A 13,783-nucleotide genomic window follows, 5' to 3' on the forward strand; every position below is an offset into this window, starting at 1 on the left:
ACAGGGAGGTTTGGGTCTTTCTTGCGGACAGACCGCAGGTGTTCTGCAAAGCGGTCGCCTAGTTTGCGTTTGGTCTCTCCAATGTAGAGGAGACCGCATTGGGAGCAACAAATGCAGTAGACTAAGTTAGGGGAAATGCAAGTGAAATGCTGCTTCACTTGAAAGGAGTGTTTGGGCCCTTGGACGGTGAGGAGAGAGGAAGTGAAGGGGCAGGTGTTGCATCTTCTGCATGGGCATGGGGAGGTGCCATAGGTGGGGGTTGAGGAGTAGGTGGTGATGGAGGAGTGGACCAGGGTGTCCCGGAGGGAACGGTCCCTACGGAATGCCGCCGGAGGGGTGAAGGGAAGATGTGTTTGGCGGTGGCATCATGCTGGAGTTGGCGGAAATGGCGGAGGATGATCCTTTGAATGCGGAGGCTGGTGGGGTGATAAGTGAGGACAAGGGGGACCCTATCATGTTTCTGGAAGGGAGGCGAAGGTGTGAGCGCGAATGCGCGGGAGATGGGCCGGACAGGGTTGAGGGCCCTGTCAACCACCGTGGGTGGAAAACCTCGGTTAAGGAAGGAGGACATGTCAGAGGATATACTTTTGAAGGTAGCGTCATCAGAACAGATGCGACATAGGCGAAGGAACTGAGAGAATGGGATGGAGTCCTTACAGGAAGCGGGGTGTGAGGAGCTGTAGTCGACGTAGCTGTGGGAGTCGGTAGGCTTGTAATGGATATTGGTGGACAGTCTATCATCAGAAATTGAGACAGAGAGGTCAAGGAAGGGAAGGGAAGTGTCAGAGATGGACCATGTGAAAATGATGGAGGGGTGGAGATTGGAAGCAAAATTAATAAATTTTTCCAGGTCCCGACGAAGTTTCTCCTCATCTCAACCGTAAATGTTCATCAGCTTATCCAGACTCTGTCACCCCTAGTTCCAGACCCGTCTCAGCAGCTGCCCTGTCAGGACCTCTAAGAATTGTCTCTGTTTCAATGAGATCAGCTCTCACACTTCTAAACGTCAGGGAATGTAGATCCATTGTGCTCAACCTTTCCTCACAGGACAACCCTTTCATCCCAAAATTCAATTCAATAAAGCTTCATTGTACACCTCTAAGGTAAGGAGCTTAATAGGACATGAGGAGGTTGAGTAAGGGGGGAAAAATCTGGCAGATGGAGCATAACGTGTGAAGATGTGAAGTTGTTCACTTTGGCCGGAAGAATAAAAAAAGCAGAGCATCACTTAAAAAGAACGACTGCAGAATTCCGAGGTTCAGAGGGATCTAGGTGTTCTAGTTCATGAGTCACAAAAAGTTGGTGTGCAGGTACAGCAAGTAATTAAGAAGGCTGTTTGAGAAGGAAGAACTGGTGAAAGCAGAGTTGGAGCGAAAAAGCAATAAAATATTGGAGGAAATGGAGAACAATTTAAAGAGAACCTTGGAACAAATGTCTGCTCTTGAAGGAACAATAACAGATCTTAAATCGAGGCTGGAGACACAAGAGGCCCCAGAGCTCCTGAAGGTACAAAGTGTCTCTCCCCTTGTACAGGGAATCTGACCGGACAATTAAATATCTGTCAGTGGGAGTGCAGGAAGGTAAATAGAGTAGTGGCATTGTCACTAGACTAGTGTTCCCAGGGTAATGGTGTGGTGACCTGGGTTTAAATTCCACCACAGGCAGATGGTGAAATTTGATTCCATAAACATGTGGAATTAAAAGTCTGATGATTATCAAGAAACCATTACTGATTGTTGTGAAAACCCATCTGGTTCAGTAATGCACTTTAGGGGAAGGAAATCTGCTGTCCTTACCTAATCTACCCTACATGTTACTCCAGGATCACAGCAATGTGGTTGACTCTTAAATGCTCTCTGAACTTGGGCAATAAATGCTGGCCAAGCCAGTGATGCCCAAGCCTGACGAATGAATGAAAATAACAAGCTCCCTCCCTGAGACCAGGAAAGTAGGAACCTGAAACATTCAGGGGGACTGAGGGCTGACACACTGACTTTCAATCTCTGGGCCATGGGATAGGCCCCAATCTGATGGCTAGGATGCTTTTCTCTTTCGGCAAACTTTCAGGGTCCAATGGAAATGAGGTGAGGCAACCTCAGTGCAAGTCCTATACATGGTGTAACCACGGTACTGATTGATGATTGGACTCAGAGAGGGCAGGGCTGGGAACTGGAGAAGTTTACACTGGTGCAGATAGGCCTCTTCTGAAGATGGGGTTAGGGTGCACTGGTGAAGCAGAGTAGGTAGAGTTTAAGTTGGTTAGAATGTGAGAGACAAGCCAAGCGTACATTGGAATAGTCCAGTCTAGAGGTGTAGATGAGGGTTTAATGAGCAGAGACAGGGGCAAAGTTAGGTATTATTACAGAGATAAACAGGTGATGTTAGTGATATTTCAGGAATTTGAGTTTGGAAGCTCATCGCACGTTTGAATGTGACACCAAGATTGTGAACAGACTGACTTAATCTCAGACCATTGCCAGTCAGAAGGATGGAATCAGAGACTAGGGAATGGAGTTTTGAGCGAGGACCAAAACCAATGACTTCACTCTTCCCAGTATTTAACTGAAGGAAATGTCTGTTCATCCAGAACTGGATATCGGATAAGCAGTTTGACAAGTTAGCAACAGTGGGAAAGTTAGGAGAGGTGGTGGAGAGGTAGAACTGGGTGTCATCAGCATACATGTGAAAACTAACACTGTGCCTTCAGAAGATGGTGCCAAGGGGCAGCATGTAAATGAGATATAAGAGGTGGTCAAGGAAAGATCATTGGGGGACATCAGAAGTAAGGGTGCTAGAGTGAGAAGGGAAGTGAATCCAGGTGATTTTCTGGCTAAGATTAAATAGATAAGGATGGATCCAGATGAGAGAATTTCCATCCAGCTGGACGACAGTGGAGAGGAGTTGGAGGAGGATATTGTGGTCAACCGTATGAAAGACTGCAGACAGGTGGAGAAAGATGAGGAGGGAAAGTTTACCTACGTCACAGACAGCTATTCAGTCACATTCATTTCTGATTTTCATAAGAGCTGTTTCAGTATTGTGGCAGAGTTAAAACCCGATTGGAGGGATTCAAACAGAATTCAAACATGGACTTTGGAAAAGATGGGCATGGATTTGGGAGGATATCAAGGACTTTGGAGAGGAAAGCGACATTGGCGATGGGATGGATGATTGTAAGGATGGTGGGGTCAAGAGCTGTTTTTGGGGAGGGGGTGCTGACACAAATTTAAAGGAGAGACACACAACACTCCATGAGTGTGAACGGTTTACAACATCGGCTAATTTGGGGATGAGGAGCGGAAGTTGGGGGATCAGTAATTTAGTGGGAATAGGATGGAGGGAACAGGAGGTGGGTCTCATGGACAAGATGAGGTCAAATGGGAATGAAGTGAAAAAGTAAAATTCTTGATTCTGTCCCTCTTCATAACTTTTCTAAGAGATTTACATCAACATCACTTTAATCTGCCTCGGTAATATCTATCCTGTTTCTTTCCCCTCAGGACATTCAAGTTCTTTTGAAGAGGTAAGCAGATTTACAGAAACTGTTGTGATTTGTTCACTGTTGTCTCTCTAACATGGACTGATTTCCAGGGCTGATTTTACAGGAGTCAGATGGAGTTTCACAATCCTGGATCTGCCTCCACGCAGTTACCTGTGGATATAGTTGATGAACCATTCAAATACATCAATGTGTGGAGGGAAATGAGAGCAGTGATTTCCCCAGGTATCATTCTCTGTATATCACCTTCTCCCTACTGTTATCCATGTGACTAATGAGGTTTGATACACTGACCATAGGATGGTAAGGCATAAGAGCAGGAGTAGGCCATTCGGCCCATTGAGCCTACTCCACCATCCGATAAGATCATGGCTGATCTGATTGTGGCCTAAACTCCCCTTTCCTGCCTGTCCCCCTCATATCCCTTAACTCCCTTGTCAATCAAAAAAATCTGTCTAACTCAGCCTTAAATATATTCAATTACCCAGCCTCCACTGCTCTCTGTGGAAGAGAATTCCAAATACTAATGACCCTCTGAGAGAAGAAATTTCTCTTCAACTCCATCTTAAATGCCAAACCCCTTATTATAAACCTATGTTGCCTATCTTTAGATTCCCCCAATGGAAGAAATATCCTCCCAGCAGCTACCCTGCCAAACCTCCACAAAATCTTATATGCTTCAATAAGATCACCTCTCATTCTTCTGAACTCCAATGAGTATAGGCCCAACCTGCTAAACTATTGCTCATAAGACATCCTCTTCATCCCGGGAATCAGCCGAGTGAACCATCTCTGAACTGCTTCCAAAGCAACTATATCCTTCCTAAGTAAGGAGATCAGTACTGTTCACAGTGTTCCAGATGGGGTCTCACCAATGCCCTGTATAAATGGAGCAAGACTCCATTCCTTTTATCCTCCATCCCTCTTGCAATGAAGGCCAAAATTCCATTTGCCTGACTAATTAATTGCCGTACCTGCATGTTAGCCTTTTGTGATTCATGTACAAGGACACCCAGATGCCCTGTACTGCAGCATTCTGCAGTCTCTCTCCGTTTAAATAATGTTTGTATGGTAGTACAGAACTTGAGTATAGCTGACAAAAGTGATATTTGTCAAAGCTTTTCATCTTGCACTCATCAGGACAATTCTCAAAATAAACAGTTTAAGGGAAAACAACGAATTTATACTGTAGAAGAGGAGGGTACTGTTTGGTTGGCAAGTGGAATCTGATTGGTAGAGGCATTGCCATGGAGATTGTACCAGTTGATGGTGAATGACATTTAACTGCCAAGCATTGTTTGAAATTTAAACCAGGTAGCTTGACTCTGATTGGTCAAAGCATTGCCCTGAGGGACGAACCAGTGACTTATTTTGTTGATCTGAAACAGGCGTATTGTGTGTCCATGTCCTTTCTGTCTGCAAAGAAAAGGGCCCTGTGTATTAATATATGTCGCTTCCAGTACATGCTGCAAGCCCGACTGACAATCTTAAATTGGGTATCAGCTTAATGCTTCGCACATATGTGGATGATATCTTCGCCGTATTTAAATCCGCAGCTGCAAGTAATAATTTCCTCACATGTCTTAATGTCTCCATCCTGCACTCAAATTCACCTTTGAAATAAAACAGTCAAATGAAATCCCCTTTCATAACGTAGTAGTTGAGGAAGCTGCCAGGGGATTCTCTACCACAGTCTACAGCAAACTTACCTTCACTGGTCAATATACAGGTTGGGATTGTTACACTTCCTCTCGCTATAACATTGGTCTTATCGGTAACCTTGTAAATGGGGCCTGAGCCATTTGCTCACCATGCGAGCTTGATGCTGAAATCGGGAAAATCAAACGCATCCTGTGGGATAATGGCCACCCTGTTAGGATCATTTTGTGCTGTACACCGCACAAACTCATGAACGGGCCCAAAGTGGTCACTTTCGGCCCTGAAATGTGCCCAGTCTAGATTACCGTACACAACCAGCCCGAGCTTGTAAAACTCAAAACACAGCTTCCAACATTAGGTGTGATTCCATGATTGGACAACATTTCATAATCTTGCACACCTTGATCAGGTCGCCGCTCTGTCTTCTCTGCTCCAAAGAAAACAACCCAAGTCGATTCAACCTCTCTTCATAACCTAAATGTTTCATCCCAGACAACATCCTGGTGAACCTCCTGTGCACACCCTCCAGTGCAATCACATCCTTCCTATAATGTGGCGACCAGAACTGCACACAGTATCCAGCTGTGGCCTCACCAAGGTTCTATACAACTCCAGCATGACCTCCATACTTTAGTAATCTATCCCTCGATTGATAAAGGAAAGTGTCCCATATGCCTTTTTCACCACCCCACTAACATGCCCCTCCGCCTTCAGAGATCTATGGACACACATGCCAAGGTCCCTTTGTTCCTCAGAACTTCCTTGTGTCTTGCTATTCATTGAATACTTCCTTGTCAAATTACTCATTTCCAAAATGTACCACCTCACACTTTTCAGGGTTAAATTCCGACTGCCACTTATCTGCCAATTTGACCAGTCCATCTATATCTTCCTGTAGCCCAAGACACTCAACCTCACTGTTAACCACCCGACCAATCTTTGTCTCATTCGCAAATTTATTAATCCTCCCACCACATAGTCATCTATGTCATTTATATAAATGACGAAATAAGAGGGGACCCAGCACAGATCCCTGTGGTACGCCACTGGACACTGGCTTCCAGGCACTATAGCATCCTTCTTTCATCACCCTCTGTCTCCTACAACTAAGCCAATTTTGAATCCACCTTATTAAATTACCCTGTATCCCATGTGCATTTGCCTTCTTTATAAATCTCCCATGTGGGACCTTGTCAAAGGCTTTGCTGAAATCCATGTAAACTACAACAACTGCACTACCCTCATCTACACACCTGGTCACCTCCTCAAAAAATTCATCAAATGTGTTACCCAACAACTACTGGTTCCCTTTTATCCATCATCCATATCCCTTTTATCCATTTATCCACATCCTTCAAAAAGTCTAATAAATTTGTCAAACACAATTTTCCTTCCAGAAACCTAGATTGACTCTGCTGATTGTATTATGATTTTCTAAATGTCTTGCTACTACCTCCTTTGTAATAGATTTTAGCATTTTGCGAGTGACATATGTTCGACTAACTGGCCTATATATTCCTGTTTTCCTGCTTTCTGTCTGGCACCTTTTTTGATCAATTGTGCTAAATTTGCAGTTTTCCAATTTTCTGGATCCTTCCCAGAAACTAGGGAATTTCGGAAGATTACAACCAATGCATCAGCTATCCCTGCAGCCACTTCCTTTAAGACCCTAGGATGCAGACCTTTGGTTCCAGGGAACTTGTCAGCCCTTAGTCCCATCAGTTTTCCTGATAGTTGTTCTCTGGTGATCATGGTTGTTTAAGTTCCTCCCTCCCTTTGGCCCCCTGCTTTTCTACCACACTGGATGACCCCAGGTGTTGTTGTTGGTATATTGTTGGCTATTTTCATGCCACCAGGTTAAGAAAAAGATCTGAATTTAATGATCTTCAGTCATTTCAAAGCGAGATCACCAGATATCAGCACAGACCCACCGATTGGGGCCCCACGTGTCCCATTGTCAAGGCTGATACATTTCCCCTCACTCTGTGTGCCAGACCCCTCCTGTGACCAAGGACAGGAACTGCCAATTTTGTTAGACTTCACCTTTTGTCTCTTCCTCAGGACTTTGTCTTGTAGTAAATGGAATTCAGTTCAGGCTAGGCACTTGGATAAGGAATTGGCTGAATGACAGAAAACAAATAGAAGTAATAAATGTTTGTTTTTCAGATTGGAGTATGGTCTGCAGTGGATTTCCCCAGGGGTCAGTGTTGGGACCCTTTCTCCTCCTGATATATATTAATTGTCTAGACTGTGGTATTCAGGGCATGATTTCAAAATTTGCAGATGATACGAAAGTTGAAAACATTGTGGTGGATTGGGCAGACAAGTGGCAAATGAAGTTTAATGCAGAGAAGTGTGAGGTGGTCCATTTTCTCAGGAAGACTGTGGAGGGAGAGTAAAAAATAAAGGAAGAGGCTCTAAAGGAGGTGCAGGAACAGAGGGACCTTGATATATATGTACAAAGCTCATTGAAGATGGCAGGGCCTATAGAGAGATCAGTTAATAAAGCATACAGTATATTCAGCTTCATTAATAGGGACATTAATAGGGGAGTGTAAGAATTTGTATAAGACACTAGTTAGACCTCATCTGGAGTACTGCGTCCAGTTCTGGGCACCATACTTGAGGAAGGAAGTGAAGGTATTGGAGTGAGTACAGAGGGTATTCTCAAGAATGATTCAAGGAATAAACAACTGTTGCTATGAGGATAGATTGGAGAGGTTGGAATTGTTTTCCTTTGCGAAAAGAAGGTTGAGAGGATACTTGATGGAGGTATTCAAGATGCTGAGGGGTATGGACAGGGTAAATAGTGAGGAACAGTTCCCGCTCAAGAATACATCAAGAACTAGAGGGAACAGATTCAAAATAATTGGCAAAGGGAGGAGAAGTGATGGTAGGAAAATTTTTTTCACCCAAAGGGTGGTTGGAGTCTGGAACAAACTGCCTGAGAGGGTGGTGGAAGCAGGTTCGATCGAGGTATTCAAATGCGAATTGGATTTATACCAGAAAGGAAAGAATGCGTAAGGTTAGGGGGATAAGGCAGGAGTGGGAATGGGTAGAATGGTCTTTCAGTGAGCCAGTGCAGACTCGATGGGCTGAATGGCCTCCTTCTGCACTGTAAAGATTTTGGAATTCTCAAGGAAATGTGAGGTTAATGTATTTGTAAAGGGCAGACATGGCAAGGGGATATACAATAAATGCTAACATACTGAGGGGTGAAGAGGAACAGAGTGCCTTGGAATTTATGTCCAGAGATCCCTGATGGTAGCAGGACAGGTAGATAAGGTGGTTAAGACAACATACTAGATTCTCTCCTGTATTGACTAAGGGATAGAAAATCACAGCTGGAAGGTAATGCAAAAACTGTGTTAAACACTAGTTAGTCCACAGCCAGAGTACTTTGTATAGTTCTGGTCAATGCAATGGAGAGGTTATTGAGGAGATTAACAAGGGTGATGGGTGGATTAGAGAACTTGAGTTATGAGGAAAGATTGGATAGACTGGGGTTGTTTTCTTGGATCAGAGGAGGCTGAGGGGAGACCGAATTAAAGTGTGTAAAATTATGAGGGGTCTAGATAGAGTGGTTGGAAGACCCTATTCCCATTGTCTGAGGGGTCTATAATCAGGGGGAATAGATATAGGGTAAGAGATGGGAGGGTTAAAGGGGATTATTTTCACCCAGAGTGTGCTCTGTTTCTGGAACTCACAGCCTGAAAGGATGCTTGTTGCAAAAACCCTCATACTATTCACAAAATAATCAGGTATGCACTGACAGTGCCATAGCCGGCAGGGTTACAGACAAGGAACTGGAAAGCAGGATTAGGCTAGATGGCTCTTTATCAACCGGCACTCACACGCTGGTCTGAAATGGCCTCTTTCTGTGAATCAGAGAACCACCAAATGTTTACAACACAGGAGGAGATCATTCGGCCCATTGTGCTTGTGCTGGCTCACTGCAAGAACAATTAGCCAGTCCCACCCTTCCACTTTCCTACATAGTCCTGTAAATGTTTCCTCTTCAGATAATGTTCATTCTCTATGAAAGCCAGGAGTGAAATGGATTCCATCGCAGTGCATTCCAGATCCTAAACACTCACTGCGTGAGAAAGGTTTTATTCCTGCTGCTGTTGTTTGTTTTGTGTGTTTGCCTCACCTTAGTAACCCAGAGACCCAGGGTAATGCTCTGGGGACCTGGGTTCAAATCCCATCACAGCAGATGGTGCAAATTGAATTCAATACAAATCTGGAATTTTATGTGGGTTACCACGGAACCATTGGCGATTGTTTTAAAAACCCATCTTGTTCACTAATGTCCTTTAGGGAAGCAAATCTGCTGCCATTATCTGGTCTGGCCTACATGTGACTCCAGCCCCACAGCAATGTGGTTGACTCTTAAAAATGCCCCCTGAACAAGTGCAGTTAAGGATGGACAATAAATGCTAGCCTAGCCAGCGACGCCCACATCCCATGAATGAATAATAAAAATATATTTGTGCCCACTGGTCCTCAATTCTTCCACCAATGGGAACAGTTTCTCCCGATCTACTTTGTCCAGATCCCTCATGATTTTGAGCACATCCAACAAATCTCCTCTCAACCTCCTCGAAGGAGAACAGCCCCAACTTCTCTCATCTTCTACATAACTGAAGCACTGCATCCCTGGGACCCGGTGAATCTTTTCTGCACCCTCTCTAATGCCCTTGCATAGTCCTAAAGTGTGGTCCTCAGAACTGGACACAAATCTCCAGTTGAGACTGAGCCAGTGTTTTATACAAGTCTAGCATAATATCCTTCCTCTCGTACTCTATGCCCCTATTGCTGAAGCCTGGGACGCTGCGTGCTCTCCTAACCGCTCTCTCAACCTGCCCTGCCACCTTCAATGATTTATGCACCTATACTCCCAGGCCTCTCTGCTCCTGCACCCCCTTTACAATTGTTCCCTTTATGTTTTTCATCTCTCCATGTTTTCCCTACCAAAATGAATCACTTCACATTCCTCAGCATTCAACTTCATCTTCCCCTTGTCCGCCCATCCTAACAGCCTGTCCATGTCCTTTTGAGCTTCTACACTCTCCTCCTCACAGTTCACAATATTTCCAAGTTCCGTGTCATTTTGAAACTGTGCCCCGGACATCAAGGGTTCGGCCATTAATGTACATCAGGAAGAGCTGGGGTCCTAACGCTGCCCCCTGTGGAATCCCGCTGTACAGTCGGGATTTTCCAGCCTCCCGGTGGCGCGTTGCCCCGGCAGCGGATGTGCCGAGCCATTTCAAACAGCCATTGGCTCCGGTGGGTCCGGAAGATCCGGCTGACGGGAGGGGTCGGGAAATTCCGGCCTAAATCTTCCCCCAGCCTGAAAAACAGCCGTTCACCACTTCCCTGTCTCCTGTCACTCAGCCAGTTTCATACACTTGTTGTTCATCAGATCAGCCATGATCGCATTGAATGGGGGAGCAGGCTGAAAGGGCCGAGTGGCCTACTCCTGTTCCTAATTCGTCTGTTCTTATGTACTCTCCTGTCCCTTTTATTCTATATCTTTCTGTCTATCGGTCTGTTAGGCCCGGCTCAAAGTTCCAGCCCTCAATATTCTTCACAAACTGGTTCCGAGTGAATTCCACTGTTCACCTGTTGCCACGGAGACCAGGGAATCTCCAAGGAAGTTTCAGAGCAGCCATTTTATTGAGATAACTCGAGCCATTCTCGGCAATTTGGATCTGCGTTTTCCACTGGTCTCTCTCCTCCCATGGAGTGGAAGTCCTGGTGGGAATTTGGCTGACGGCCATGTTACCTCATCGCTGGGTCAAGGACTGAGTCAGAGTCAGAAGGAGCAAATTTAAGCTCCATCCCAGAACCTTGTGCAGAAAATCCAGACTCACACTCCGGTGCAGGACTGAGGAAGTGCTGCAGCCCCGTCTCTGAGCTGAGGCTTTGCACCTTCTTAGCTGGAGATCCGTGGGACCGTGGCAGGAGTTTGAGGAAGAGCAGCAGAGCCCTCCCCCTTGTCCTGACTGAGATCGCAGAGGGGGTTGTAGAGCTGGAGGAGGTCACAGAGATAAAGAGGGTGGAGCCAATGTAGACACGGGAGGGGGAATTTGAAGTTTGAGACGTTGCTGGTCCAGAAGGCGATATGGGTCAGTGAGCACGCGGGTGGTGGGTGAATGGGTCTCAGTGGGAGTTAGGGTGTGGGCAGCAGAGTTTTGAAGTTATCAACATTGGCCAGAAAGTGTCAGAATCCAGCAGGCTGGGCTCAGGGACGGGGACCGAGTTCCTACAACTTGTCACAGCTGAGTTGTACTGGAGCGAGCTCTTTATTTTATATAAATTGATGCAGATCGGTGCTGAGTAAATAGGGCTGAGGGAATGGGGAGACATTTCTTCAGGCTCTCTGTCTCTGATCTTCCACAGTTCTGGGGCTGAGGGAAGTGCTGATGTCCCATCACCGTCTGTACACGTCTCCTGATTCACTCCTGTTTTTCTTATAGTAACAGCTTCCCATTCGTGTTCCCTTCCAGTTCCAGCATCTCTCACCCTGGACCCAGAGACAGCAAACAATCTACTCAGCATTTCCCAGGATCTGACCAGTGTGAGCCGCATAAACGAGAAGCAAAATCTTCCTGATCAGCCACAGAGATTTGATTGCTATTTTTATGTTTTGAGCTCACAGAGTTTCACATCAGGGAGACATTACTGGGAGGTGGGTCTTGGAAAGAAGTCTAAGTGGATTGTTGGTGTTTGCAGAGAGTCTATCAAGAGGAAAGGAAGAATCATTCCTTCACCTGATAATGGATTCTGGGTCATCGCCCGACTTCCTGAATGCAAATCATTGAAAATCCCAGATGTCATCTCCCAGCTGAAAGTGAAACCCCGGAAGTTGGGAGTTTACCTGGACTATGAGGGAGGACGAGTGTCATTTTACGATGCTGAAGACATGTCTCACCTGCACACATTCACTAACACATTCACTGAGAAACTCTATCCCATTTTTAATCCTTGTAAGAGTAAAACTAGTGATAACACTGACCCACTCAGACTGCTCCGCAGTTAAGGCAGTGGGGTTAACAGAGTGAGGCTAACACATTGGGGTTGAAACAGTGAGTTTAGCACAGTGAGGTTACCACAGTGAGGTTAACACAGTGGGGTTAACACAATGAGGTTAACACAGTGGGGTTAACACAGTGAGATAAACACTGTGGGGTTAACACAGTGAGATAAACACAGTGGGGTTAACAATCTGGGGTTAACACAGTGAGGTTAACACAGTGAGGGTAACACAGTGAGGTTAACACAGGTGAACACAGCGGGGTTAACACAGTGGGGTTAACAATGGGGTTAACACAGTGAGGTTAACACGGTGAGGTTAACACAGTGGGATTAACACGGTGATGTTAACACAGTGAGGTTAACACAGTGGGGTTAACACAGGGAGGTTAACACAGTGGGGTTAACACAGTGGGGTTAACACAGTGAGGTTAACACAGTGTGGTTAACACAGTGAGGTTAACACGGTGGGGTTAACACGGTGAGGTTAACACGGTGAGGTTAACACAGTGGGGTTAACACAGTGGAGTTAACACAGTGAGGTTAACACAGTGAGGTTAACACGGTGAGGTTAACACGGTGGGGTTAACACGGTGAGGTTAACGCAGTGAGGTTAACACAGTGGGGTTAACACAGTGAGGTTAACACAGTGGGGTTAACACGGTGAGGTTAACACAGTGAGGTTAACACAGTGTGGTTAACACAGTGAGGTTAACACAGTGGGATTTACACGGTGAGGTTAACACAATGAGGTTAACACAGTGGGGTTAACACAGTGAGGATAACACAGCAGGGTTAAAACAGTGAGATAAACACCATGGGGTTAACACTGAGATAAACACAGTGGGGTTAACACACTGGGGTTAACACAGTGAGATAAACATAGTGAGGTTAACACAGTGGGGTTAACATAGTGGGGATAACACAGTGAGGTTAACACGGTGAGGTTAACACGGTGGGGTTAACACGGTGAGGTTAACACGGTGAGGTTAACACAGTGAGGTTAACACAGTGGGGTTAACACAGTGAGGTTAACACAGTGAGGTTAACACAGTGAGGTTAACACAGTGTGGTTAACACAGTGAGGTTAACACAGCGAGGTTAACACGGTGGGGTTAACACGGCGGGGCTAACACAGTGAGGTTAACACAGCGGGGTTAACACAGTGAGGTTAAAACAGTGAGGTTAACACAGTGGGGTTAACACCGTGAGGTTAATACAGCGGGGTTAACACAGTTTGGTTAACACAGCCAGGTTAACACAGTGGGGTTAACACAGTGAGGTTAACACAGTGGGGTTAACACAGTGAGGTTAACAAAGCAGGGTTAACACCGTGAGGTTAACACAGCGGGGTTAACACAGCGGGGTTAACACAGTGGGGTTAACACAGTGGGATTAACACAGTGAGGTTAACGCAGTGGGGTTAACACAGTGGGGTTAACACAGTGAGGTTAACACAGTGGGGTTAACACAGCGAGGTTAACACAGTGGGGTTAACACAGTGGGGTTAACACAGCGAGGTTAACACAGTGGGGTTAACACAGTGAGGTTAACACAGCGAGGTTAACACAGTGGAGTTAACACAGT

General features: G+C 45.6%; 1 protein-coding gene across 1 annotated transcript; it reads left to right on the forward strand.

The window, feature by feature from the left end:
• The first annotated feature begins 1,122 nt into the window (after nucleotides 1-1,122).
• Nucleotides 1,123-12,203, forward strand: LOC144695444 (E3 ubiquitin-protein ligase TRIM69-like). The gene is made up of 5 exons (XM_078566330.1): nucleotides 1,123-1,130; nucleotides 1,332-1,506; nucleotides 3,501-3,523; nucleotides 3,606-3,724; nucleotides 11,671-12,203. The coding sequence occupies exons 1-5, from the start codon at nucleotides 1,123-1,125 to the stop codon at nucleotides 12,201-12,203; spliced, it is 858 nt and encodes a 285-aa protein (XP_078422456.1).
• The last annotated feature ends 1,580 nt before the right edge of the window (nucleotides 12,204-13,783 follow it).

The sequence above is a fragment of the Cetorhinus maximus genome, chromosome 21 (genome assembly GCF_964194155.1).
Source record: "Cetorhinus maximus chromosome 21, sCetMax3.hap1.1, whole genome shotgun sequence".
Lineage (NCBI taxonomy): Eukaryota > Metazoa > Chordata > Chondrichthyes > Lamniformes > Cetorhinidae > Cetorhinus > Cetorhinus maximus.

Excerpts from the sequence above, each read along its gene's own strand:
- LOC144695444 (XM_078566330.1), top strand. Across the intron at positions 3,524-3,605 it reads ATTCAAGTTCTTTTGAAGAG|GAGTCAGATGGAGTTTCACA; the intron begins GTAAGCAGATTT and ends CTGATTTTACAG. Across the intron at positions 3,725-11,670 it reads GAGAGCAGTGATTTCCCCAG|TTCCAGCATCTCTCACCCTG; the intron begins GTATCATTCTCT and ends GTTCCCTTCCAG.